This window comes from Rhamphochromis sp. 'chilingali', assembly GCF_963969265.1.
Source record: "Rhamphochromis sp. 'chilingali' genome assembly, chromosome: 1".
Classification (NCBI taxonomy): domain Eukaryota; kingdom Metazoa; phylum Chordata; class Actinopteri; order Cichliformes; family Cichlidae; genus Rhamphochromis; species Rhamphochromis sp. 'chilingali'.
The window spans coordinates 24244837-24271893 of record NC_137929.1 but is presented as its reverse complement, the minus strand read 5'-3'; the positions used below and the strand labels follow the sequence as shown (position 1 = coordinate 24271893).

The 27057-nt window shown below is 41.8% G+C and overlaps 1 protein-coding gene across 6 annotated transcripts; it reads right to left on the bottom strand.

The window, feature by feature from the left end:
* Window positions 1–54: 54 nt before the first annotated feature.
* gigyf1a (GRB10 interacting GYF protein 1a) lies at window positions 55–26582 on the bottom strand. Of its 6 annotated transcripts, none has more exons than XM_080878170.1 (26): window positions 26342–26582; window positions 20404–21027; window positions 20235–20298; window positions 17305–17434; window positions 16424–16519; window positions 16123–16240; window positions 15550–15658; window positions 15022–15221; window positions 14278–14507; window positions 14062–14182; window positions 13741–13926; window positions 13014–13171; window positions 12338–12503; window positions 11977–12200; window positions 11585–11688; window positions 11367–11467; window positions 11183–11256; window positions 10942–11079; window positions 10512–10721; window positions 10168–10388; window positions 9877–10034; window positions 9570–9733; window positions 7968–8012; window positions 7576–7720; window positions 3407–6751; window positions 55–2242 (listed from the first exon to the last, which is right to left on the bottom strand). In XM_080878170.1, exons 3-25 carry the CDS (start codon window positions 20267–20269, stop codon window positions 6684–6686), a joined length of 3201 nt encoding a protein of 1066 aa, XP_080734296.1. In that variant the 5' UTR covers window positions 20270–20298; window positions 20404–21027; window positions 26342–26582; the 3' UTR covers window positions 55–2242; window positions 3407–6683. The 6 variants fall into 6 exon arrangements, with proteins under 6 accessions (XP_080734296.1, XP_080734298.1, XP_080734300.1 ...); XM_080878172.1 differs by having other exon boundaries at window positions 11367–11461; XM_080878174.1 differs by having other exon boundaries at window positions 12034–12200.
* Window positions 26583–27057: the final 475 nt, after the last annotated feature.

The following is a 27057-nucleotide window of genomic DNA, read 5'->3' as shown; positions in this document are numbered from 1 at the left end:
TTGGTTTTTTACTCAAACTTCATAGATAACCAAAGAACACACACAGAGTCGGTCACAGCTAAATGCTATTTATTTAGTATTTATTTTGTTCTTCAAACAAAAGCCAAACTATTTACACTTCTTTTCAGTTGTTCTTTTCCAAAACATTTTCATTACATGTATGCTGTTATTTTAACAACATTCAACGACATATTAAGTGAAGGAGATGGGCTGACTGGGGTATAACCATGAGTCCATCATTACAGTTGGTGTTACAGTAACCAGCAAAACTGAACCAGGTAATCTTTCCATCTATAGCTTCTATCCTGAAGCAGGCGGGTCAAGCTGCTCATCAACCAGGGTCTTTAGACACAATACTGTGGTTTCTCTGATCATAAAAGCTTTTGTAGTGCAGTAAAATAGACTGATGATTCATCCATCACAGTATAAGCTTTTTAAAAAATGTGATAACATTTAAAGTAATAATTCAATATCAATTCAACAGTTATGACATACCAATGCCAACTGTGGCTACTTCACTTACCTATAGAAGAAAACTGCACACCACACCCACAGTTGATCAGAAACTTTTAACAAGTCTAAACTGACGGTATTCAATAAACATCAGTTTCCATTTGGATAAAAAACTGCATATGTTTGGTTATAAAGAAGGAAAAAACAAACAAACTATAGAATGACTAAAAACACGAATCTCTTAAATTTAATGAGACATACAGAGTAAAGACGTGGTCCGAGAAGACCTTTCAGATTTCAGACACACCACAGCCTGGTCGCTTCCGTATCGATTCAGTGCCATCACTGATGGTCAGCAGCACTATTAGATACACAGATTTTAGTGTCAAACCCCACAAATACTACAAACCATCATGCATGCCTGTTCTTACAAGCACTCATAAGACAAGTGTGAATCACTATGTCAAAACTGTAAAAAGATCCAACTCCTAAAACATTTTATTCCCCTGGAGTGTAAAGAAAACAAATCAATTTGAGGACGACCTGCCATTCTGGTTCAGTTTTGCCGAGGACTGTATCCAACAACAGATACGACACAGCAACAAGCACGTGCTCTGAGATGAACCTCTGCATATCACCCAGTAAGCCCAGCTCCAGGCAGCACAGACTTCAGCCCTTTGTCAAGCCTGCACCTTCAGCAGTAATCTAAATAGGAAATCTCAACGAATCCACACTTTATTTGGATCAAAACGGAAAAAAAAAGGGCAACAAAAATCCAACCACCAGTAAAATTAGATCAACCAAAAAGCCCTCATTGCTCTATTCTTTAGTTAACTAGTATCTTTAAAGTAGATCACATTTACACTTTTATACAGGACAAGTCTGTCAGCGAACAGACGTCTTGTTAAAACGCTCTTTAGAGTACAGTTAACGAGGTGGTTTCCAACTTAAACTGAGAACGTTTTCATTAAGCCATTTCAGACTGAACTATACAATTTAAGGCATGTTGAACAAAGAAATAAAGCAAAAGCCATTATGGAGAAAACTCAAAAACACTAACTTTTACATTATTTACAAAGCTCAGCGTTTATGCTGCTGGGCGTTGATGCTTGTGTGTCTTTGTGTCGTTTGATATTGTGTATCTCTGGTGTGTGTGTGTGTGTGCATGTGTGTGTGTAGACATTGTTCCAGAGGAGAGCCAATGTAACTTTAGCTGAGTGTGTGCATGTAGTGTGTCTGCCTGCTCCTTTGGACTTGAGAATTTATGTGACATATGATAGTTTTGTGTTTTGTTTTCAAAAGTCCTTTTTTTCCTTGTACAATTCTTTCAGTTCATCCAGTTCCACAGCAGCAGCCTTTTGCGATGGCTGAGATGTAATCCGGCCACGTCCACCAAAACTCATCCCAGCACACTGTCTCTGACATCTGGGCAGGAGAGCGGCTCATCGGTCCCAATGGCTAGAAGACCTTTAAGACCACCATCCGAGAGTTTTCCGGCTGAGGTGGATGATGAACTTCTGGGCAACGCAAGCCTTTGTATCCTCTTCTTAGATGGAGTGTGGGATTAAATCCTTAACCGAACACTTCCAGCAAAAAGGGGATGAAGAGTTGATAAACCTGCAACTTCATCTGTCCAACGTATAATGCCATTGGCCTGCCCACACTGAGGTCAAAAAAAGTTTCTTAGGGTCTAAGTTCAAAAGGACAGGTTTAGGGTTCACTGGTTCATGGGTTGGCTGTAGATAAGATCCTCCTTGCAGAGGGCAGCAAATAAAGCACAGCCAGACTCCTGTGAAAACACATAGAAAGAGTGCAAGACATAATCAGCAAAACTTGGACACAGGCATTAACAGAGGACAGGACTGTATATAAATGATGGAAGTGGCAACTGTTAAAAGTTCTGTTGTGAAGCTTTGAGCTGAATATTTCCACTGTGGTGTTTTTGTGATGAACAAGGGTCAGTGCTTATTGAGACACCAGGGCATAGACTCACAGGCTACCCCACCTTTTCATGCTAACCGGCACCAAAATTTGTTAAATGAACATAAAGTTTCAGCAAGACTTGAAATGCCCACAAGACCACAAAGTCTTTCACCAGGAAGAACTTTAAATAAGGTCACACTAAAGCTTAGTTTTCTTGTAGCCTTCCAAACGCCCTCTGCTGGACGTTAGCGAGAGAATGCGAGTTACGGCAACGCTACACTGGCTTCACTTTTTATTCTGGCCGCTACATCTAGTTTTATTACAGCCTTACAATGATCATCTACCACAATTTTAACTTGCCATAGTTAATTATCAATTAATTTAACAAATCCATGAAGGTGCGGAAAGCAACCTGTAACTTTACGAAAGCTTCATTGACCAATAATTTTTGTCATAGTTTGTCAGCAACCTTTTTCCTGCTGATGGAAACAAGTCAACTAAATGAAAATGTATGGATACTTCCATCAGCAAATAACAAGATGAAGATATTCTGGAGAGACTAGATCCAATCTGAATCAATTCATTAAATTAAGTAATCTCCTCGTGCAGTGAGGTTAGACGCACAAATTTGATCTTCCCCGGAAACAGTAAGTTCTTTTGTTTTGTTTTTGAGGTGGCGGGAAACGACACAACTCCCATCCTTGTTTCTCATGAAAAAGCAACAATTTTGAGGCTTGAGAGGAAGAGAAGACACATGTACACAGTTCACACGTCAAGGAAAATAAGAGGTTTTGCAAAACGTGTGGAGCGCCGCTCACCAGTAAAAACACGACAAATTCTAGATTTTGGTCAAATCGATTTTAGATTTACTATATTTAGTCAACTAATAGAATTTAGGCAACTAAATTATGACTAAAATTAAAAGTTTTAGTCAACAGACTAAATTTACTGTGAAAATTAACACTGTAGAAAAGCATTAAACAAAAACAAAAAGGATAAAAACAATTAAAATCCTGGAAGAACATCTTACCAATGCCAAGCACTTGTCCTCCGGTAGTCACTCTGCAGCTCTTGAGGCTGTCATCAGTGTCCATCTCTTTACTGTGCGTGTTGATCAAACACTCTTGGTGGGCTCTTTGTAGCCACTGCAACATCCATTTTGATAAGTAGCTATCAGTCAGTCTTGGAGCCACTGCAGCATGGCCACCACCTCAGTCCATGTGGTTTTACGTTCCTTCCCCGATTACTTCAGGGCTACTGGCAAACTAAACTCTCAGCGAGTCCCATCTCAAACTAGATTTAAAAAACAAAAAAAGATTGGTTTTCTTGAAGAACATTCACTCCATATAATCAATGAATTTTCCTTCATCCATTTTGCATTTTTTTCTTTCTACTCTGAAAGGTAATACAAAAATATGGTTATGTACAGGAGGTGGGAGAAGACGAGCTTCTCGAGTCTCTTATTTCAGTTTGGGAATTTCTTTTTCAGTGACTTTGTCAAAGTCGTAGCAATCCTCCTGTTGTAATTGTGCTCCCATCCCCAAAATTGTACCTCACAGCTTGAATGAACAAAAGTGCATAGGTGAGTCGGTGAGGGCAGGGTGCGAGTGCTTTCAAGGGCCGAGGTGAAGACGAGAGCACCGAGCGGATGCGCTCATACCGTCCTCTCAAGTTCCCCCTCCAGGGTTTGCAGCCCTGCACTCGGTTCTCCACAAAACACAGCCCCATCCTTGATTTTTCTACCTCCGCTCCGCGGCTGATCAAGTCTCAGGACCCACGACACAGATCTAGTTAGAGGATCCTGTCCATGTTGTTGTGATGCCTGCCACTCTTCCTCAAAAACAACGAACCAAAATAAACAAAAACGCCACCACACCACTCAATGTCCTTATGGCAGAAGCGCACTTGCAAACCCCACCCGTCTCATGTGGGAACAAAAAAAGATAAAACAAAAGAATAAAACTGCACCCACAGATATCCATGTGGCTTGTAAACAACCAAAGCTCCAGTATGGAATAGAAAGAGTCCTTTCTTTAGTCACCATTTGTACGACCAGGATTGTAGAGGCAGTGTGTTCAACTGTATCCATCTCGAGTTTGTCTCTCTCCTCCACTGTGTAAATGAAAAAAAAAAAAAAAAAAAAAAAAAGACCCCGCTCAACTCTTTGAAGCTTTTTTCGGTTTTGTTTCCATTTTTGAAATCTTCTGAGGAACAAAAACAAAATCTTGTATCAGCACGGGTTTCTTGTCATTTTTTTTTTTTGGAATACATTCAATATTTTCTTAAGAAAAGAAAAATAATACACACTTCACATGGCAAAAAATGAAAAAAAAAAAGGAAAAGAAAATTAAAAACACACAACAAAAATAGCAGCCCCAAGTGCTCATCTTAGTCCAAATACTTTTTAAACTTTGTATATAATGTATATATTTATATATATTTTTCATTTAAAAAAAGAAAACTCGTCATTATCAAATTGCAACAACGAATATGTAACACAATATGCTAACATTTCATGCACCGCTCTGTGCACTTGCACATTAAGATGCTGTATTTTTTTTAATTGTTTTTTTGTGGTTTTCTGTATTTCAGAGTCAGAAACTCGACACCTTTCATTCACAAGTTCGAGAGCTGACAAAAGGCAACGTGATCACACCCCCAGGAAAAACACGCTGGACTAAGCCTTCCGATGGATCACCCCTAGACTCAACTAGAAATATTTACCATACCAACGTACATACTTTACATACACTGTGCTGAGCACTGACACGCACCACACTCGCTCTCAAAAAAGAGTTAATGTCTCGATGGCCATGCACCCTATCCAAGTTCTTAGGCACAAATGTGCATTCATACACATACAAGAAAACAACAACAACAAGAAAAATGAGTACCTGTAGTTTTAACTCATTTCTATGAACAGTAAATGAACATGTACTCTAAACACGCACACTGAAAATCTCACTCACATGCGCACACAGTAATGTCCCTCATGATTCGCCACGTCTGCTTAGTCCCTTTCAGGTCTAGAGACGGCTCCCCATGGGGAGAAGCTCAGGGAAATAAACTAGTGGTGGTCGTCATGTGATGAGAGCAAAGCTAACATTTACAAATATATGCATTTCTGGTTTTCTATCAGGGGATGAAGAGCTGGTGAGAGAAAGGATGTGTTGTGCAATTGCCCTCTCTCTCTCTCATAAACACACACACACATGAGCATTCAGTCACACCCATAAAACACACACGTCCTTGTCTGGAAAGGACCACACACACACACACACACACACACACACACACACACACACACACACACACACACACACACACACACACACACACACACACACACACACTCTCACTCTAAACATGAATACAAAATGACTATCCAAACAGAAAAGACAAAAATGGCCTCTTATGTTTCATACATCTTGGTAAGCAACAAAAGACAAAAAACTTGTGCAGACTGTATATTACTGACACAACTCAGCCGCCACACATCAGCCACTCCCAGTCGCTCATACACATTCACAAAAATATTCACTTCTAACTAACCCCATTTGTTTTCTTTTTTTTGTCGTTTTTCTTATTTCGTTTTTTTAGGCAAGTGCAAATCTTCAAGTTTTTTTTATAATCCATTTTTCAATAGCTTTACTTTTTTATATAAACGTAAAAAACAGAACCAAAAAAAAAAAAAAAAAAAAATGCTAAACAAGAGAAATATCAACAGTGTTTGTCTTTTGAGAAAGGATTTGCTCTCTGATAAGGTTTCAACTAAAGGTCCCCCTGAATTTGAAAACCTAACGTCCCGCCCGCTCGGCCCTGCTCGCTGTTTTCACCGCCGCCTTCCAGTTCTGCTGCACACGCCGATAATGTGCACGTACACACACCGTATGCGCACTGATTCTGAACACGCACGCATACACACACACGAACAAAAAGAAAAACTATTCAAATCCCATCTCAATAAAGTGCATTAGTTCAGTATAAGGTGCTTAATCTTTTGAGTGCCAGAGGATACCCATCATCCTTTTAACCTCACCGCGCCTCACCCCCCCCCTCCCCTGCTCTAGTGATCAACTGGTGCAGCAGGGAGCCCTTTTTATTTTTTCTATCCAGAGGGAAAGAACGAGTGGGAGGCGCAGAACTGGGCGCCTCCACTCCACACCTCCCCCTCACCACCATGCTTGCCCCCCTTTGTACCCCACAACCCCCAGTTCGGTTCCCCCAGCAGTGCACATTCGTCATCAGGTTTGTCTGATTAAAAGACAGAAGGCCTCAGGTAGCTATTGCTGCTGCGCTGCGTCACATCAGTAATCCTCCACCATCTCCATCTCATTCAGGCTCATACACTCGCCCGTGTTGTGGAATGAGTACCCTGCAGGTAGGAGAGGGCACAGGGAAGAGAGGGGAGAGAGTACACCAAGATTAGAGAAGGATGGCACAAGGGGTTAAAGGCTGGCTTAAACACTGACAGGAGGGAATAAAGAAAACGATATCATAAGAAGAGGTCTTGGCTTCTTTTTGGTTTCTTTGCCGATTCGGATTTTGTCTGAAAAGGTTTTCGGAAAGCGAATAAACAGCTGCAGTGTTAGCATTATAAGGAAGGGCCCACTGCAAATTACACTGTGTCAGAGAAGAGTGAATAAGCTGTGTTTATACTGTTTTACATATCAACAAGTTGGACTCTGAACGCTCCCTGAGACGGAGCATTGGTAGCTAGCTGATTTATTATTGCATCTCTACTCTCGGTAGGTCATTTAAGCAGATCAGTGTTATACAGTGGAAACAACCTGGTTTCACTTAACACATAATCCTACTGCACAAATGACTACATTTTCCACTTTGCGTTTCCATGCTAAGCATTTCCTCTAGTGAGTAACTCATGTACTTGATCTGGGCTCTGAACTAAAAGCTGAAGGTGGGTGTGAATAAAAACGAAGGCTCGAAAAGGATCGAAAACTAACTCAAACTAAGCTGTGTAAAAAAAAAAAAACTGGCAATATGAACATATACTGGGAACTATAACAAACACCAACAGTACTAAATACACTCTAGAAACCTAGTGAAACAAAAAAAAAACTGGACAGAAGAAAACTAAACAAAATTAAAACCAAAGAAAAACACTTTTTGGTAAAGCTGTCCATGTACGTGGTGAAGAAGTTCAAAGGAAAAACCTTAAAAGCTCTTGAGGTCGCGTACCTAAGATGCTGGGGTCAGAGTGCAGCATCATGGGCTGTTTCTTCTTCATCTTTCCTCCCTGGTTATCATAGAGACCAACCTTGCCCATGTGGTTGGCCTGAAACATGGACTGCAGAGTGTTGGGATTCATACCTCGCATTGAATCCTAAAAAACACAAAGCAAAAATGATCACGATCGTAACAGTGCCAGGTTGGACGTGACCCTTTGATGTTTCCGTTTTCTTTTCGAGTTTCAATCCAGGAGACTCCTCATAAAGAAATTAAAGTTTTCACTGTCTATAAAAAGTCTTTAATGCTGTAGTGAAGTTATAGTTGTAGTAAAGGAGAGCACTCATTGATGCTGTGTTAATAACAATCCTGCGTGTATGGCTTAGAGGCATGTCTGCATTTACCTGCAGAGGGAAGTTCATGTTCAATCCAGCCACTTCCTTTGATAACTAGGACACAAAGAGAAGAGGAGGAATTAAAGCCACTCTCAGCCTGTTAATAATACTTTTAAACACATATGTGCAAAGCCTGACCTTCATCCAAAATATTCACTTCCTACAATTTCAATCCAGCTAACCACAGAAGGTTTGTGTGTGAAACCACGTCCATAATGTCTTAAAGAGGACGCGTCATGCTTTTCTATATTACGTCGCCTATCAAAATCGTCAACGACTAATTTAATAGTCGACGCGTCGTTTGAAGCTTTGTAAGATCCCAAAAGACGCAGGAATAAGTGGCAGGATTTAAGAGTGTAATAACGGACTGAAACAGAAGATGGCAGCACTGCATGTACAAGGATGCCAGCTGCCGTTAAACCCCGAAGAAGAAGAAGCTGTGTCCCAGAATTCATAGTGCGGCTCATCGCAGCCCAGCTCAGTTTCGAACAATGGTGGCAGCTAGTTGGTTTTAATATTACTCTTATTATTCTTTCTGGGTCACAAAATAAACGTTTAACATATTTTCAGGCGAGAATGTAGCTGTGCAAACCTCAAATATCTGCTCAGTTTATCAAGACACCACATATTTTCAAAAGCACTCCGATGTTGTCGGAGACGTCTTTTACCCACCAGCTCGATAGCGAGCCGGGGGCTAGGCTCACTAGAGCCGTGAGAATACCGGACCCCCCGGCAAATCGTTTTCAAACCCACCGCTGTCTTTCACTACTCAGGTTAAACATGATATATAAGTCACTTAGATAACTTAAAAATGTTATTGTTTGGCTTTTTTCAGTATTTTATTTGTTCCTGAGTAAATCTGTTTGGCTGAGATTAAAGTTATAGTTTTTACACAGCTGAATAAACATCAAGCAGACAGCTGATTATCAGAAGTGTGAGATGCTGGAGAATTTACTCCGGTGTCCTGTTATATTTTAGATAGCAAGGAGTTTATTAAACTTCACCGAAACAATCTGCAAATTTCATTTAAATTCAATAAACTATCATCTTGTCTTTCTTTTTAATTAGCACACACACACACACGCACACACAAGTATGTACAAGTGATCCCTGAGCTTTGACTTCAGACTGCTCTAAACATTCAGTTTCAGGCAGTTTTTCTGTTCTTGGTTGTGAATGATGGCAGTGAGGTTTAAGTGTCTCAAGCTGGCACTGAAAAACAACTCAGTGTTGGTCAAATAAAAAAAAAATGTCACAGCGGCTCCAACCATATATTTTATACAGCCTATGAATCCCCTAGGTTTCCAAGTTAACTCACAGAAATTGAACACTACATCAAACACTTGTACAGACTAGAATGTACCATCGATTCCCACCTGAGAAAACCATCAGTTTCCGACTGAAAATGCAAACTACTGAACACAGTCTGTGTCTATTCACAATAAAAATGAACAATTAGCCACTCGTCATACTATAAATTAAAGGCTTTAATGGGCAGGCTTTCTGTGTTCTATAAAGAGAACATTTCAGCAATGTTTTTCTTTTCTTTAAATTACACTGATGTCGTTTACCGAGCATTTGACATTTTGGACTGATGCTCTTTCAACCTACCTGTTGCTGCTGTCTCTGTTGGTTGGCTTTCTGTTTGGCACGTCGCTCCAGAAACTGTTTGGCGAACTCTTTGGCTTCCACTGTGTCCCCTAGGTAGGACCGGATGAAATCCAGCACTGCATAGGGAGACTCCACCTCCTTCAGGTATGCCACAATTGTGGCAACTTGATAAACACACAACGTGAATGATTAGTGACACAGAAGTGTTGCTGTAATTTACACAGACATCAGCTATTGATGTCTGTAAGCTGAGGTAAACTCTAAACACCCTTTAGATTGCTAAATGTGATAAAGTTGAACCGCCTACCATCCACAGAGGAGGAGGAGTTGTTGGCAGAGGTGTTGAGAGCGTGCAGCATCTGTTCACACCAGGTGGTGAAGCCGTCCTGAGGCTTCATGCCCTGCAGCAGCTTCAGCAGCTTCTCCTCCTCCTCGGTGCGCTTACGACGGATCATGTACTGATCACTGTGGAGGACACCCAGGCAAATTATATCATTACTATCATCAACTAAAAGAAATCCACTTTTTCCTGCAAGCAGTGCTTTATAACTGGGCAATCCAACAATCCACATCAGCTGAGTTGCCCAGACATGCTCACCTGAGTGATGGGCTGCTGCGGCTGTTCTTAAGGCCCATGTTGTTGTTGCTGTTCCCACGCAGGCCGGTCTGGTTCTTCACAGCCTCGTCCCACATGCCCATGCTGCCCGAAGACCCTCCACTACTGCTCTTACTCTCCAGACTACCCGGCCCTCCCCACATACCGACGCCATCCACCCACTGCCCTCCCATGGAGGAGCTCCCCATCGACAAACCAGAGTGCTGCAAACGGATAAAAATCAGGCTCCATAAATGACCAACAATATGTACGTTTTTATTTTAAACATGCAAATTCCTGCTACATGCTAACATTATCATTGCTGTAGACCTGAATGGTGAACTCACGCGGTCTCTCTGCTGCTGGGCTCTCTGCTGCTGCTTCAGGAGTCTCTCAGTCTCCTGCTGTATTTCCAGCAAAGCCAGAGCCTGGGGCTTTCCTGCCTTAGAAAGCCCAGAAGAGGAAGCCCCACTCCAACTAGAGCTGCCTGCCCCCGGTCCTTGCTGCTGGGGGGTCTGCTGCAGCAATTTCATGATCAGTTCCTGCTGCTGACGACACTGCGAGAACATATGACAGATCAGGCTATAGCTGTGGTTCTCGTTTCTTAGAGGAAAACAGCATTTAGTGCCGCTCAGCAAAGCAAATAAAATATCAAACATTATGAAAACTAAATCAAAAAGCAGCACGGAATATTTTTGCTTTAATGAACAAAGCCAGTAACATATTTAACAACCCCAAGGCAACACATGGGATAAAATGAATGCAAAATTTCTCCACCTGCTTGCGTCTGAAGATTTCCTCCTCCTCCCTCCTTTTCTGCTCCTCCTGTTGCCTTCTCTTCTCCTCCCTTCGCTTACGCTGCTCCTCTTCCTCACGCTTCGCCCTGAGTTCAGCGTCTCGCCTCTCCTGCTGGAGCTAAAGGAAATGCGTCATCAGTAATTGTGAATGAATATTTGGATCTGACGCTGGTATGGCTCAATGGACTCACAGTCTGATATTACTATTCAACAGCCCTCACCTTCTGAAGCTGTTCGAGAGTTGGACCCTGAGTAGAAGGATTCATTGTTATGTCCCAAAGACTGGCTTCACCACCTACATGAAAATGAAAAAGGATCATATTAGCGGCAGCAGCTACAGTTTGTGTGTTTTAACTGTGCCTGCCTGTGTGTGCACAAACCAAACAGCAGCAGTCCACACTGTACCTGACGGCTGTGAAGCTGAGGTATGCATGTCCCACATGGACCCTGTATCTGGCACTGACATCGATCTGTTCATCGAAGGCATCATACTCTGCTCACTGCACCTGGGACATAAAGCAACACCCGACGTGTACGTTTACTTTGAAACTAAACATGTCCTCCAAAGTTCAAACTAGGACCGGAATGAACTCCAACAAATTTAGGGCGAAGCCTCCACCCACCTGTTCATGAGCTGGAATAGCTGCTGCTGCTGTTGGAGCTGTTGATAAAGAGCTGCTGCTGCAAGCTCCTGTTGCTTTTTCAGGCGCTCCTGGTCCAGGTTTCCCTGATGAAGGGGAAAGATATAATGTCAACACAAAGGAAAAGTCAGACTCAAAATTACAATAGCAAATTACTGCATCTAGAACAGACTTGCTTCTGGTAATATTTCAGCTACATTTACACACATTTATCCAAGTCAGCATGCAATAGAAAATTCATTAAATCAACTGTGTGACATTAAGAGGTGAGAATTTAAAATTACAATTCCTGCCACCATAACCTGTCTAGAAATGTGCCCTCTCATTTGCATCCTCCCCTCCCCATCCTCTCGGGTGGCTGAGCTCTGACTCACAGTCCCGGCGGGCCCCCGGTTGGGCTGCGGGCGCTGCGTTGGTGGTAGCTGTCTCACCAGCAGGGGCGGCGGGGAGGGACCCGGGGCAAAGGGCACGCGGCCCCACATCTTGATGACATCCCCCAGGGGTTGGAAACCTTCATCACAGCCCCGCTTCACCAGCAGGGTCATGGTGAAGTAGCCAGCCTGAAACCACTCACACATCTCCACCGTGGTGAATGGACCTGGTTGGTGGGCAGGACAGAGGAGAGTTTGCAATGCAGAAACTGACCTTAGGTGTCGGACTAGCTTCATCTCACCTCAAGAAATTAACAGTTTTTATTCATGTTTTTAGAAAGTATCATCAGGAGAATAGGAGTACCCTGGATCTCTCCCTGGGGGTCCTTATAGAACCACTTCATGGCAGCCTCGTGAGTTAGCGGCAGAGCAGCTGCCGTGTTCCTGCTCTCCTGCTGCTGCAGAGCCTGGGTGAAGCACTCCTCCTCCAAAGAAGTATCCTGCAGTGATGCCACCATCTTCTCTGCCTCCTACACAAATATAAACAAACATTTATTATCTAGTCGACAAGAGTTGGTGTAGCAGGCTCACCCGTAGGATGAAAAGGTGGCGATGCTAATAGTACAGCTAAGACTCACAACTTTGAATGCACTGATACCAGCTAAAACAAAGCTCAGCAGGTTTTAGACCTAGTCAGACAAGGTTATGTTAGTGATGCTTGTTTAAAGTAACATATGTGAAAATATAAACAATATATAGAAGAGCACAGAACAGACATGCAGACGTCCTTTTCAGTTTCCGGCACATCAATCAGCATCAAATGAACTGCTCTATATTTGCAGCCTCCCCCCTAACCATCGCGTTTTTATTCAAAGCAGTGAGTTTTATCAAAAGACAAAAAAAGAAAAGTGCAGTTCTGGTTTTGAATATTCAGCAGCAAAATAATCACCAGTTTCATCCCTCACCTGAAGGCTGTGAAATGTAGTTTGATTAGACATGATTACATAATTTGTCTGAAATGTTCCTCTTGCTGCTCCTACCTGCTGCAGGTGTTTCATGCCTTCGTCGTCCTCAGCGTCTCCTCCAGATGGCGGGAGTAGAGGAGCAGCAGATGAAGGGGGTGGAGGAGGCAGGCTGGAGGAGGTGGCTGCGCCGCTGGGACTCAGCTGGGCCTTGGAGCCCCCTAATGGAGCTGCATCTGACATACGCACATGAAAAGAAAAAGAAGAAACGAGTAAAACAATGGGCCCTATTTTTAGTGTTTCTAGTTATAGTTTAGCGTTTGGTGTTGTTTGATGTGAGCGGTAGAGCCGCCTACTGGCTCTGTGTCACATCCAGCAGCCACAGCCGGTTCAGTAAACAAAGTATCAAATGACTGAGGCAAACATATTCTATTTCAAACCAAAATATCAACATGGCTGAATTTCCTTGCTCAAACACGCCGACCTGAGACTGAAAGGGCTGAGGTCATGAAACCAAAGGTTCAGGATCTCTCACTTTAGAAGCCTTTTTTTAATTTAAATCATTGCACAATAAAAAGTTGCCTAAATAACTTTATTTTCTGGATTTATACAAAATCAAACAGTCTAATAATTACTGAAATGCAGAAGCATGTATATTTGATATAGACAGTTAACATGTTCTTTTTTTTCTTATAAGAGTTTAACACATTAATGAAATTGCCTAAAACAAATTTTTAAAAAAAGATAATATTGCCGTTTTGTCCTGTTGGCACACTAACACAGAGGTATGTGGAACATGACCTACCTTCACCAGACGTGCTGCTGGCCTTCACAGACTGGCTGTTGCTCAGCTGGGCATTATCCACCACTTGATTAGCACTGCTGGGTTGGGACTCCAGCGATGGAGGGGGACAGTGAGCTGTTGGAGAAGACGAAGGAGATGCTGGCTTTGTCTCACCATCTCCAACAATAAAGATGGCTTCTTTAATCTCTGTGAGGCCAGGAGTGGAAGAAAGGAAGGGGAAAAAAAGTAATGAATCCTCCATTGACTATGATCAGTGAAGGTAAAAGATAGAAGACAACATGTAAATGTAAGATCAAATAAAGACATCCGGTCTCGCCTCACCCTTGTCTTTGTCTCCTTCAGCGCTGTTCCTCTCCATATCAGCAAGGCTGTCTCCCTCCTCTTCCTCTTCCTCAATCCCCTTAAACTCAAACTCCTCCAGGATTGTCTCCTTGCCACTCTTCTGATACAAGATACAGACCAAAAAAAGTGAAGCAATCCCAACAAATAAATATTAAAACAATATCATAACAGTAACAGAAACATCATTCTGAGTACCTTCATAGGCATGAACGCTCCAGACGAGTCAAAAGTGCCCATCTCCCCATCCTCCTCATCTGTACACCACTCAGGCAGGCCGTCCCTATCGTCCTCTAGACCATCGCTGCCTGCGCGCCGACGCCCGCCACCGTGCCCGTCAGAGTCCCGGAAGTCGAAATCAAACTTCCTCCTCCGACCTTCTCCTGGACCACTGTGGTCCCGCCAGCCCGCTGAGCGAGGACCACCATCTGGTAAACAAATGGAAAGTTATTAGCTTCAAAACTGACCTGAGCTACACTCAGAAATTTATTTTTCTGTTTTAACTCAATCTGGAGTTTCATTTTCAAGATATCTGGTTTGGAAAGATCATGATTCATTGAAGCCGACTGCTGAGTCTGCAGAAACTCAGGAAGCTTTAGTTTAACCTAAACCCAGCTGCTTGGTTTTCCCATCACTGACCACTAGATGCCAGTACAATGTCCTTTAAGCTAAAGTTGACACACACATTGTTAACATAGGCTTAAAAACACAGTAATATAACAGTGGAATGATGAGTAATACAAATCTCAGTGATGCTCCATCTTAGTGATTTTAATGAGGCTATACCAAAGTGTAGCTTCCACACTAATGAGTTAGGACAAAAGGTTTATGTCAAAGGAACATTAAAAATTTGATCCAAGTCTTAGCTTGTGTTGACAGCAGAAAGAGGAATAAACAAAGCAGAGTTTATGACAATAAAAAAAACGTTTGTGTTTATCATACCATCCCTACGGGATCCAGCAAGTCTCCAGTTACTGCCCGGCTCCCCTTCGTCTTCCTCCTGCTCCTCCCGTAGGGTGCGCCAGTTATCACTGTCAGCCCTTGTGTACTCTTTCCTCACCGGACCCACGGGACCTCCAGTTTCTTCAAAGCCAGGACGTCCCACCTCCCGCCGCAGCGGCTTCTCAAATCGACGCTCACCCCTGAGAAAAGGAGGGAAATGAAGGGAAAATTAGACCAGTTAGCAGAAGAAAACATGGGCCAGTTTTTAACCCAAGAGCAGTGTGTGCAACCAACACCTCACACTGGAGACAATACATTTGCACAGCTTATCCAGATCTTGGAAGGAAAACTGAAAGAAATACAAAAAATACCTGAAAGGATTACAGACTAGGCTGCACTGCTTGACAGCTGCTCTGAGTAATGATAAAACAGGCTTCTGTTGTGCAACAGAGCACTTGGAGTCATTATTTGCATGACCTTACCAACAATTTAAGGACAGTGCAGGTGCCGTGCGCAGTTTATCCTTACCGGTCGTCCCAGCTCTGGCTGCGGTGAATCTCTCGGACGCTGCGACCGAAACCCACCTCGGCATCTTCAATACTTCTTTGGTAGAATCCACCTTCACCACGGCCTCGGCCTGTTTATACACATTAGAACAAGGCATGTGTGGTTAAGTAGCTTCATCCTGCAGGCAGGTGCACACATCAACACACCATCGAACATCATTCTTCTTTTGTGGTTTCCTTTGCTGGGCTGAACTGTGCATGTGTTTACATTGGCATGTGTTGACAAGGTAAGCGCGTAAGCCCCGTGCTTTTAGGCTGCGGCTGGACAAAAGGAGCACTATTTTAAACAGGCCAAGAGGAAGTGTGTTGCACCAAGATGGTGGAAGAAAGAAGGAAATAAACACTTTAGTAGTTGCCTTAAATAAACTGTTTTACTTTAGCTGGGCAGCAGCCATTGTAGTTTGAGCCGAGGGCTTTAAGCAGCCCTTCTGTTGTTGTTGTTGGACTCTGCAGCACAACTGATTGTGAACAGGCTCAATCGGGGCTATACTTTATTGCCTGTGTCCCTCATCCAACTTTTTTTCCCTGCCGTTACCTCGACCACCCCGTGTGGCTCCTCGTCCACGGACCACTCCAGCTGGGGCCGCACCACCCACTCCTTTTCCCATGAGCCTCAGCACTGCCACACTGTTCACAGACATGGAGAAGTTCCTCTGCAGAGTGAGTTGAACGAGCCAAAAAAAAAAAAAAAAAAAAAGGAGAGAGGAATGTGAGGAATGTGAGCTCACAGGCACATCTGTCAACTGAATCTGTATGAGGGTGAGATACCACAAGATAGGGCTCAAACAGTTTAACATTTGCAGATATGCATTTGTGAGAGTGTGGCTGGTGCAGACCTGCTCCTCCTCAGTGAGAGGCACCAGTGCCAGTGGCTGCATGGGCTCTTCTTGCAGAATAGCAGCAAACTCCTTATCCTGCATGTCCTCTGGGACCTAAAAGCAACAACAAGAGGACAAAACCACCTCTTAAAAACTTGAACTCTGACTTCAAACATGTTCATATGTTTAAGGATACAGACTTATACACCACTTTAGAGAAGTCCTATTGTTCTACACTATTTATGCTGCTTTGTATGAGTCGCAATTCAGAGTAAGCCTTATTTTCAGCCCGTCGGGTTATTCTGTCTGAAAGAAGCAGTTTTCCTGTAAGGCCATCCTCTCTTCTCTTCTTCTCTAAGACAATTACTTCTGATTGACTGCCCCTCACAAACAGGGGTGAACTGCAGTTCGGTGTTCTGTGCTTATAGACAGATATTAAAGGCAGGGTTTTTGTCAATGTACTCCAAGCCCGGCATCTCATAAACCGGGCCTCGGACCGGTTTGGTTCCGGGCCGCGAGAGTTGAGGCTCAGGTGTGATTTTCAGGGTTTTTAATCGGTTTTCAGCGTTATTTTGTTATTGTTTTTATCATTAACTCGGTTTTCCTGGGTCTTTTCACGTGTGTTATGAATAACTCTTCTTTGTTTCAGTAGCGGTACTAGTTTTATTTTGTTGTATTTTTCCGCGACACCTTAAAGGCCGGTCCGTGAAAATATTGTCGGGCATAAACCGGTCCGTGGCGCAAAAAAGGTTGGGGACCGCTGCTTTAGCTGATATCCATCTCCTTGTGTCAACAGGTGACTGTAAGCTTACATCATTTTTGCCCCATGTGAATGGGATTCAGTGTTTCACATTGGTATAGACTGTAATAAATAGAGAATGAGTAAACTATTAACCAACCTTGTTGTCTTTGACATAAAGTGCTAACATCTCCTCTCGGCCGTAGCGGTACTCGGCCAGCTTGTACTTTGGCATGGCGGGGGAAGGAGGGGGAGACGTCACACTCCCCCCACTGGACAGTGCACGGAGCCTGTGAGTAAAAGACATAGGATAAAGTACTTTACTTTCAACAACAGGAATTAAAGCGACTGTCCAGTACAACAAATAGGTGTTTTGCAACTGCATGCTAAAGCTTTCAAAGCTGTGTATTTGCTCTACTTTTCCCCCCAAGCTAATAACAATCTCTGACATGTAATGTAACAAACAAGCTTTATAAATAACTTGGTGCAAATTCCCCAGTTGGCTCTGAACGCACGCACACACGAAAATCAGAGCAATTGTGTAACCTTGACACAATTCCTTTTAATCTCAATTGGATGCTATTAGTTATTTTTCTTCATCTTGCAGCAGGAAATTTTTTTTAGTAAATGTTCTGTAACAAATTCCTCCCACACAGCTCCCCCTGAACACACTTGGCTCAATGCTGACGATATATTAGCTTTCCAATCTCAAGATTTCATTTTAAAAAGCTATTACTAGCTGGCCAACTTCCAAGGCCTGCTGTTTAACAATGGCTCCTTTCACATGCCTCTACAGAGTGTGTCAGTGACTCTCAGCTCCACATCAAAACCATATGCAGCTCAGAGATGGAGAGGCGGGTGTGGGGGGTAGAAAGGTAAAGGGAAGCTTCATGAAAGCCCAGTTGGTAGCATGTAGCAAATCAAAGAGGATAAAAATAAGTGGAGCAGCAACTAATATGCATAATAAGAGAAGCGCTCAGGAAGCAAGCCAGTGGGTGGGTTACTAAGAAATATTTGTGCATCATATGTACCCACCTGCATTTACCTGCAGCAAAACATGAGCTTTCCTCCCTAACAAGGATTCAAATATCCTCTACACACTTAAATCTCTACATGAATAATCCTTTGAGAGTCTTACAAAGATTGGAGTAAGAGAAACTACACCAACCTAAAAGCATGGCCGAATATTTTACTTTGAATTTGACCACAATGACTAACATAGTTGCAGGCTGCACTGCCAACTAAAGCTCGAATGGTCTAAATAATTTCGTAAGGTTAACTGGCCTTTAAAGACGTGTAAACATGCTGGTCAGGCAGCTGTATGTGGCGAGCACATGAACCGGCCGCTCTGTAACTATATTAAAAAGGGTACGAGGATGAAAGTGAGCTATGAGAGCCACTGAGAGCAAAGCAGCTGCAGATGTGTAAAGGCAGAAATATTCTGTGAGACTGGCACTGCACCAAGAATGCACACAGCAGTCACGGGCCGTTAGAGATGGAGAGCTACCAAACTGCAGACTACGCCCCCCCATTAATCGCTGCACAAACATTCACTGAGCTACAGAAACAGCAGAAGGAAAGAGAGATGGACAGGAGAGAGCAGTGACAAAACCGACACTTTGTTACCACTGAAATGACTAACCACGGCAGGGCGCCTGCAAGCAAGACTCATTTTTAAAAGCACTTTCATATCAAGTTTAAACGTCTTCAGCAACGTCTTTTTTTTTTTCCATGTGTTAACAGACTGTAACGGAATTTAAAACTGAGACCTTCCTCTGTACTATTTGTTGCCTTTAAGAACCTGTGTAATGATTTCTATGTGAAGACTGACCGAGAATTTATTGTAAGAATCCGAGAATATTATGCTTGATTCGTAGTGTCTACCATTAGTGTCGCTCTCTTCTACTCCCAGCGCCAACAGTGAGCAACACTAGCCAAGAGTAGTACCGAGTCCACAAAAGCTCAAACACACATTCCAGAGAAGGACAACAGAACTGACTTCAGACAACATTTCACTTATGAAAAGTGAGTAGCGAAGCTAGGCTTAGCCAGGTAGCTGATGTGCTTTGGGCATACCATGTAATTTCACCTAATGGTAACCATTAGCTTACCTGCTAACATGGTGACTAAAGCCACAACAAAGTCTGTTTTATCCAACTGAAGTTTGATCAAACAGAAAATAAGGCCTTCAGGGGAGAACTAAAGTTTACACGTGCATGATTCATTCACACTTGTAAACGAACTGCATGCTCTCTCCTGTTACAACATATTGTCTTATGTGGTAACTTGGCCGCCTATATTCAAACTGCAGAAAGATCCAACCAAGGTATGACATTACAAATGTTTATATTTCAATTTAAGTGTTCATTTCTTGGTCACATTGCCAATCCAAACACAAAGGATAGGTCAACACCCTGAAGCCAACTGAAGAATGAAGGCTGCTTATGCCATCTGCACAGCTAAGGTTACTTAACAGCATCTCTAACAGCCGTTTTCATACCGGTTTACTCTTACGATGATTTTCTCAGGTAATGCTGGTGCCACCTTCACACAACTCATTTTGTCCAACAAAAACTCATAAACCAAAAGACATCAGCTCTACTTTAATGAGAGACCATTAAAAAAAAAATCTAAGTATTTCAGGTCATCGCTTCCATTTTGGGCCTTTGTTTTCATGGTTTTTGGTACGGACACTCTGAACCGTTTTGGTTGAGCTGAATTTGATCGAACAGCAGCTTATAACCTAACCAACTTCACTAACCCCTGATCTTTTCCTAGTGTCATTTTCAGGGGAACGAGTCCAATTGACACAGGACGTTAAGACTTAAGCAAATTGCCATTGCGATTTAACGGCCACATTCAAGAAGGTCATTTGGAGGTTGCTTAAATCTGCACATTTCATTATGTCCAAAGTTTCCTTAAAAATAAAAAAAACAGAATGGCACTCAGCATAACTCATCCGCTTTTAATTTTCCCCCACAAATAAAAACAAACACAAAATAAGCACTTGGTTCCTCTGGGAAATATTTCTTTATAAAAAAAATTGAAAATATATAAATAATAAAATATAAAATAAAATACAAATATTACCATTCTGGGCCGAAGTTAAGAGTCTCAGCAGTCATATTCCTCACGTCCACACAGAACTGAGTATCTAAGGAGGAAAAAAGTATCCAGATTTCTTTGTGTTTTTTCTTTTTTGTGACGAATAAAATGCAACTTTGAAAAGGAGGGTTAACAAAAGAAAACGGTTCCTTACCCTGTCCAGATAATCGGAGCAGGCTGGACTGGGCTGGACCAGGCTCGAGCTGGCTGGCTTTAGTTAGGCTTAGGTGACTAGAAGGCTGAGTGGTGCTTAAGCTGTGATCACAGAGCTCCCCAAACACACAAAGAGAATAGCTGCCAGTTTCAGGTGCTTGAGGAATACCAGGTTATCAGGTCCTAACTAAGGAAGGGCTTTCAATGATAAGTTTGGAGAATGGAAGCTCCTGCTACTCACAGCCAAAAAAGGTTGTTAACATAAAAAAGAAACGAAAAGAACCTTAGAAATTAACAATGGAACAAAATAAAACACTCTTGCTAATAATGTCTTCTTTTTTTTTGTTTGCGATTTCCTTTTTGTTTTTTTACAGCAGTTATATCTCACATTAACATTAAAAATATGAACTGATTGATCAAAAGACGTAACGCAGGAACAAAATAACAGCCGAAAAAACAATGAAATAGGCTGCTGGAACAGCTGCCAAGAGCAGACGCGACTCGCACTCCTCTTCTCCTTTCTCTCACTCCCTCTGTGCCGTTTTCTCTCGCTCCAACTGAAATGTGGACTGACGGAGACCTTCTAGGTAACTCCTTTATTTCCTGACCTCCTCCCTTTGCACCACTGGAAAAAAAAAAACAAAAAACAAAATAGTGTTAAACAGAGACAGAATGAGAGAAATATAAAATTTCAAAGAAAAATGGGAAGAAGTAAACACTTCATAAATTAGCTGCTGCTCTTGAGATGCTTTTTCACCGCTTGGCAGTCCACCTCTGTTGTAAGTGAGTGAAGGAACCATAATTTGATTTTCTCCGCAAAGACTCGACATACCATTTACGCAGCGTGCCTGGGACTCACCAACAGATACCCAATTTGATCAATGTGTTGCAGCACTCTGAGTTGAGGGGAAAGTGCTGTGGTATTCCTTCACTGAATAAATGAAAACTATTTCTAGTATAGCACTCAGTCATACTCCAACATTTCTGCTGCTCACAGGAGATTTTCCATCCTGAAATACACCGAGTCTATTTCAGTCATGTTGTGAACCAGATGCTTCCTAAACCATGCCGCTGGCTGGGGATGATTCCTCAAAATGTCATGGCAACTAAAGCAATATCCAGGCAACTAAACTTCAGCAGCAAATGCTCACATACACATACATACATATATTGCCCCTTTAACATGAACACCACTTAGGTTCGCACACTGATGACTAAACACAAGCCATATTTTCCAGCTTCTTCCCATCTTGGTGACTACTTTCCTTCAATATTCCCTCACCACAGACGCTGAACAAAAAAGGTTAAGTTCACAAGTTTTCACAACATTTTATTAAATGGCCATCATTGCATATAACCGACACTTGCAAGGTTACCTACGCACTTTACAGAGATTGGCTACATGGTGCTAGCAAACTAGAGAAAATAGACATTGCTGTTTCAATCGGTTTCGTTTTAAATTAGCTTTGTCATCTTGCATTTGCACGGATGCTACTTTCTCTGCCCTCTAATGCGCTGTTTTGCTACACGCTTAGTTATGTTGGTAGTAAATACTGCACATGAGGAAAGCATGAAGAGAAGAAAACTTTACTCAGGCTTATTACAGTTTGATTTATTTAAACTGAAACAAAAGATTCCCAACAACTGACAATCTATGTGAAAATAAATAGATAAATAAATTTTAAAAAAGAAGATAAAATGATGTTGGCTACGATGGTTTGAAGCCAATTTTTCCTCTCCCTTTTTTGTTTTTCCTTTTTTTAGATGAACCCTGTTGCAACAGAGCCAAGAAGCTCTTCTGTTGATAATGTTAGCCAATGACACACACTGGTTCAGAGAAGCTGTAGGTTTTATTATTCTTACAGTTGGGGCTGTGCCATCCTTCACGATAATATTGGTATAAAATATTTTCACATCTTATAAAACCGCCACAGTGCAATATCATTGCTATAGTAAGGCATGCATTTACAATCCCTAGTGTGCACTACAACAAGACAAGGCCCAGACATGTCTGAGAGCAAGAGTCACATGTCATTCTCCAACGACTATTTAACTAAAGACTGAGCTACTTAAACAACCTCCAACAAAGCACTATGCTAAAAAAAAATATGCAAGAAAACTGCTCCTGCCAAAGGTGGAAACAAACTTTTCATGACTTGAAGAAAAAGAACAAAAAACACCGCCAACTACAACCAGGCTACAAATGACTCAACCTAGCATGGTTAGCTGCACTTGTTATGAAAAAGAAGAACAAAGTGGATGGAAATTAGGCAATTACTGATGCAGTTACATGAAAAAAGAGACTTAAGCACCTGTTTAAAAAGCTCAGCCTTAGATAGAAAATACCAGGGAAAAAATACTGCTTTTTTTTTAATGTGACAATATTGTGCAGCTTCTTTAACTTTATTTACTGCTAAACTAAAGTGTTACGCACTTATTCACACTATTGCTTAAAACTTCCAGGGAAAACACTACCTGGGCTAACTGTGTCACTAACATTTAACTATAAACGCTGCTGCATGTTGTTTCATTAGACTCACAATTCAAATTAGTACATGTGCCATCAGTGACAGCTCACCAGAAAATAAGGATGGAAAATGCACTTCATTTAGTTACACTTATAAATGCTGCTGCCTAGGAGTGGGCGATATAAACGATATACGACAGAAACGATATAAATTTGGCCAACGATAGAGATTTTGACTATATCGCTCTATCGCGATAGCGCATGTTGATGATGTCATCAAGCTGCGCCTGTTTTGGTTGAAAGCATCGCACCAGCTAAAACCATTATCATCTGCAAATTATGGCGGGCGACAGTCATAGCAAAGAGATGAAGCACTTTTGAAATATGGGGAAAGCCAAAAACTGCGCTTCCTCCACTTCCGTAACATTGATTCATTAATGTTGAATTCTCTCGCAGCTGTTCTAGTCCCATGTTGTTGCAGTATATTAATAACTAACCTCGTATTGTGGATGAATAATCTCAGTTGTTCTCCTGACTGAAGTTTGGCCCATGTATAGCATCCTGCTATGCGATTGCATTTGTCCCCAACCACCAGAATCTCTCACGTTAACTTTTATCGAGTGGAAAAAAAGTTGGCGTTCATCCTCCAGCTTCACTGTGCTAATGTTATGCTAACATAGCTGTGTCGCTAGCAATCACGTAGCATAACGTTACATACCAGGTAGTCCAACTTCAGTAACCCTGCAAACGCCACTGCTGTTTATTTTTCTGTCTTCATTTATGTTGGAAGTGGTAGCAGAGCTGTACGTTTTAATTAGTTTCAAAGATCTCTGTCAGAACATGGTATGAAATGTTTAGGTGTAAACTAGCGAGCTAAATTCCTGTTAACTTGTAACTCCGTTAAATTTAATAAATTCTGTTTTCATGGATGCTAAACTTAATTGTTACACCCGATAAAGCAGCAATGCTGATGATTTAATTAAAGATGAAAGAATTTAGACCGTTTTTAACTCTTAGTGTTCGTTTGACTTTGGGACCTAAAGAAGACGGAGTTTTGGACCCAGATTACTCCGCGAAGCTCCTCATTACGGCACCGGAATGCTCTGACAATCCATCAAGCAGTGCGGCTTACCAAAGTTGAACTAAAACATTTTTTAACAGATTTCTGCACGCCAAAATCGGTTCGAGGTCAGTAAGCACAACCAGAATTCATACATAAGGCACACTCTAGATTTTTGAGAAAATTAAAGGATTTTAAGTGTGCCTTATAGTGTGGAAAATACGTTATACAGAAGAAAAGAATATATCGCGATATATATCGTTACCACACATGCTTCAAATTATATCGCAATATGAATTTTAGGCCATATCGCCCAGCCCTACTGCTGCCTGCATTTTTCAACATTCAGTATTGTTTCTGTAAAATATAATTACTGCAAATTTTCTTTGGATATAATTTTGAGACTCAACTGGACACCCCCACTAACAATGTAGTTGCTGCCCTTTTAATCAGAGCATCTCAAATACAGACAGAAACTTTTTTTTAAACTTTTCACCTAAACCTCTCTCCAGGAAATCCTAGCAGCTAGGATGCTGGCCTTTGTTATTTTAAAGCAAATGTCCAAAACCAATTAATTAATCTGCTCACCTGTTTAAAGACCGCTAACCCACTCAACCTACAAATGAATGCAATTTCCTAGCAACTGCACAGTACATCCTCCTATTGTATTACTAAAGTTCAGTTTTTAAAAAAAAGCCCCACTGCTCACATATCCCTGTTTTCTTGGTTTAAAAAAAAGAAAAGGAAAAAAAAGTAGGAAAATCGAGGTCTTAATTGAACTTTTGTACCTATAAGAAATCTGCTACATTGCCAGTAGATATGATTGCCTTATTTACATTAGTTATTACATTCATTATCATTTTAGAAGGCAATACAAATTGATGGAACTACTCAGTGCATAATCACTGCAACTGGTAAAGATTTTAAAGACAGAAAACAGAAAAATGTAAAAAGGAGAATTTAATAATTACCGAGTAAGCAGATTTAAGAGCAGTCCACATTAAACTATTAACACTGCAATACAGACATGTTTAAGACAAATGGAAGATACTGAGCAGGTCCAGTTTACATTCCAATATACAGCAAATATAAAATCTTAATTTAAATTTCTCTTCTGAATTATTGGGGGAAAAGACCATTTTATGCATTTGTAAACCAAAAGCATATAAACTTCTACATGAATTTAAAAGACAGTAGGACCTAATGAACTGTCATGTGTGAACAGGAAAATTGAAACATGCCCTTTAAAACAGGATTCAAACCATTCCAGTCACACAGTTCCCAGTTTGTGTTTGTCAGACATGTTCAGGCTCCTGATCAGAACGCAAAGTACTTTTTTTTTTTTTTTACATGAGTACTGTACTTTAAACAGGTGTACTTAGCAGGTGTACCAATTGTCAATTTAAAAGCAGCACAATAAAAACACCTGTAATACCAGGCTCCAGTTATAATGGCCAGATCAGTTATGGCTTAAGGGAAATCCAGAAAGAAAATAATTTCACAGAGAAAACCTCACCGAATAAAATGACACTTTATTGCTCTTTAAGCTCCTAGCAGATATGGCAAATTTTTCTTTACTTTTATGCGCCGTCCAACAGACTTTTTTTTTTAACTTCGTTTAATACCCTGTATCAACTTTGCTTAAAAAATTATAATAAATAAATAATTAAATAAATAATGCAAGGTCGGAATATGGGATTTCTTGTGCGTATGAATATTAGCAAAACTCATGCACTCCAAAACGTGGCGGGATAAAGATTCCACTCTGAGTAAAAGGGAGCGGTACCAGTGGCTCAAAGTGATACAAGTGCAAGCAAACTTGCAACTCTGACTAAATTAACTATACCGATGGTGCTAAATGTGGCTAACATTTAAACAGAACAGTCGGAGTTGACGTTAGCTACCGACAGTTGTGGCGAGCTACGCTAGCGCGTACCCTGCTCGCCTCTCAAGCCAATTAGAGCGAACTGATTTGTGGGCAAAGTGCAATAAAGCCCTAGTTACAACCTCACTGGCCTCGATATCATATTTCTATTGCATATGAGCAGTTGCTAGCTAGCTTGCTTCGTAACTTAGCACAAGGTATGCACTGATCGTAAAGGCCTTGGCTTGTAGGTTCAAATGACACCAGATATGTCGGCAAAGGGGGCGGAGTATTGGGATCTGAGTCCCCGGCCTGCTCCGCTAATGTGCGGACGACCACCAGCGCCACTCCGCTGTCGGTACTAATGCGTTGTAAACAAAACAAACAACAGCAGAAACAGAATTTTAGCTCTTAAACAACTCAGTGAAAATGTTTTTTTTTTCATGACAGATAACACCGACCCGTTCGAGCTGCAGAAGCTATTAGCATGTTAGCTCCCGTTAGCCAGCTAGCTAAAAGACAGGCAGCAAAGAGGAACCATGGCTTACCTTCACTGTTTATAGCTACCAGACTGCTTGTCTGCACGGCGTGTCTACAGCCAATTTATCGAATGCATTGGTCTCTTTAAACACTGTAAACGTATTCATTCGACAGAATAGTACTTTCAGAAAGTCGTGCTCTGTATTTTATTTATTATTTTTTTCCCCTCTCCACCAACGGTCGCTTCTGCGTATCAGTATGTGTCTGCTGGCTCCCAGTCGCTGCTCTTCTTGTTGTTTGTGTTTCGGAAACATGGCCGTCAGTGTGACACCACGTGACTGGACATTGACAAGCGCCTAACCAATGCTGTAGCAGGGCAAACACACCCCTATTTACCAGCCTGGACACTGGAGTGTACTGCACGCCGCGATGCTTTTACAGGCAGAACGTCCGGAAGGGTTATTTAGCCAGTAAGCTGGCGAGCGAAAGCATTTGTTAGCACGCAATTGTATTAAATGCACAACACAGCCAGAGCAATGCAAACTCGCGAGGCAACAGTCACAGAATAGCAATGAAATTAACTTCCATTCAACTTGCATTCACAAACGCTGCTGTCAGTAGCGTTGAGCGTAAAAGCACAGTTAAATATTGTTTCAACAGTGAATTGTATGCCTCGCAGTGCTGGCAGCAAACACTTACTGAGCATGCGCAATGCTTTTCTGGCGGTAGTTGTGGGAGTTAGTCGTTAGAGGGTGCTGTTAAATGCACAGCAGCACAAGTGTGC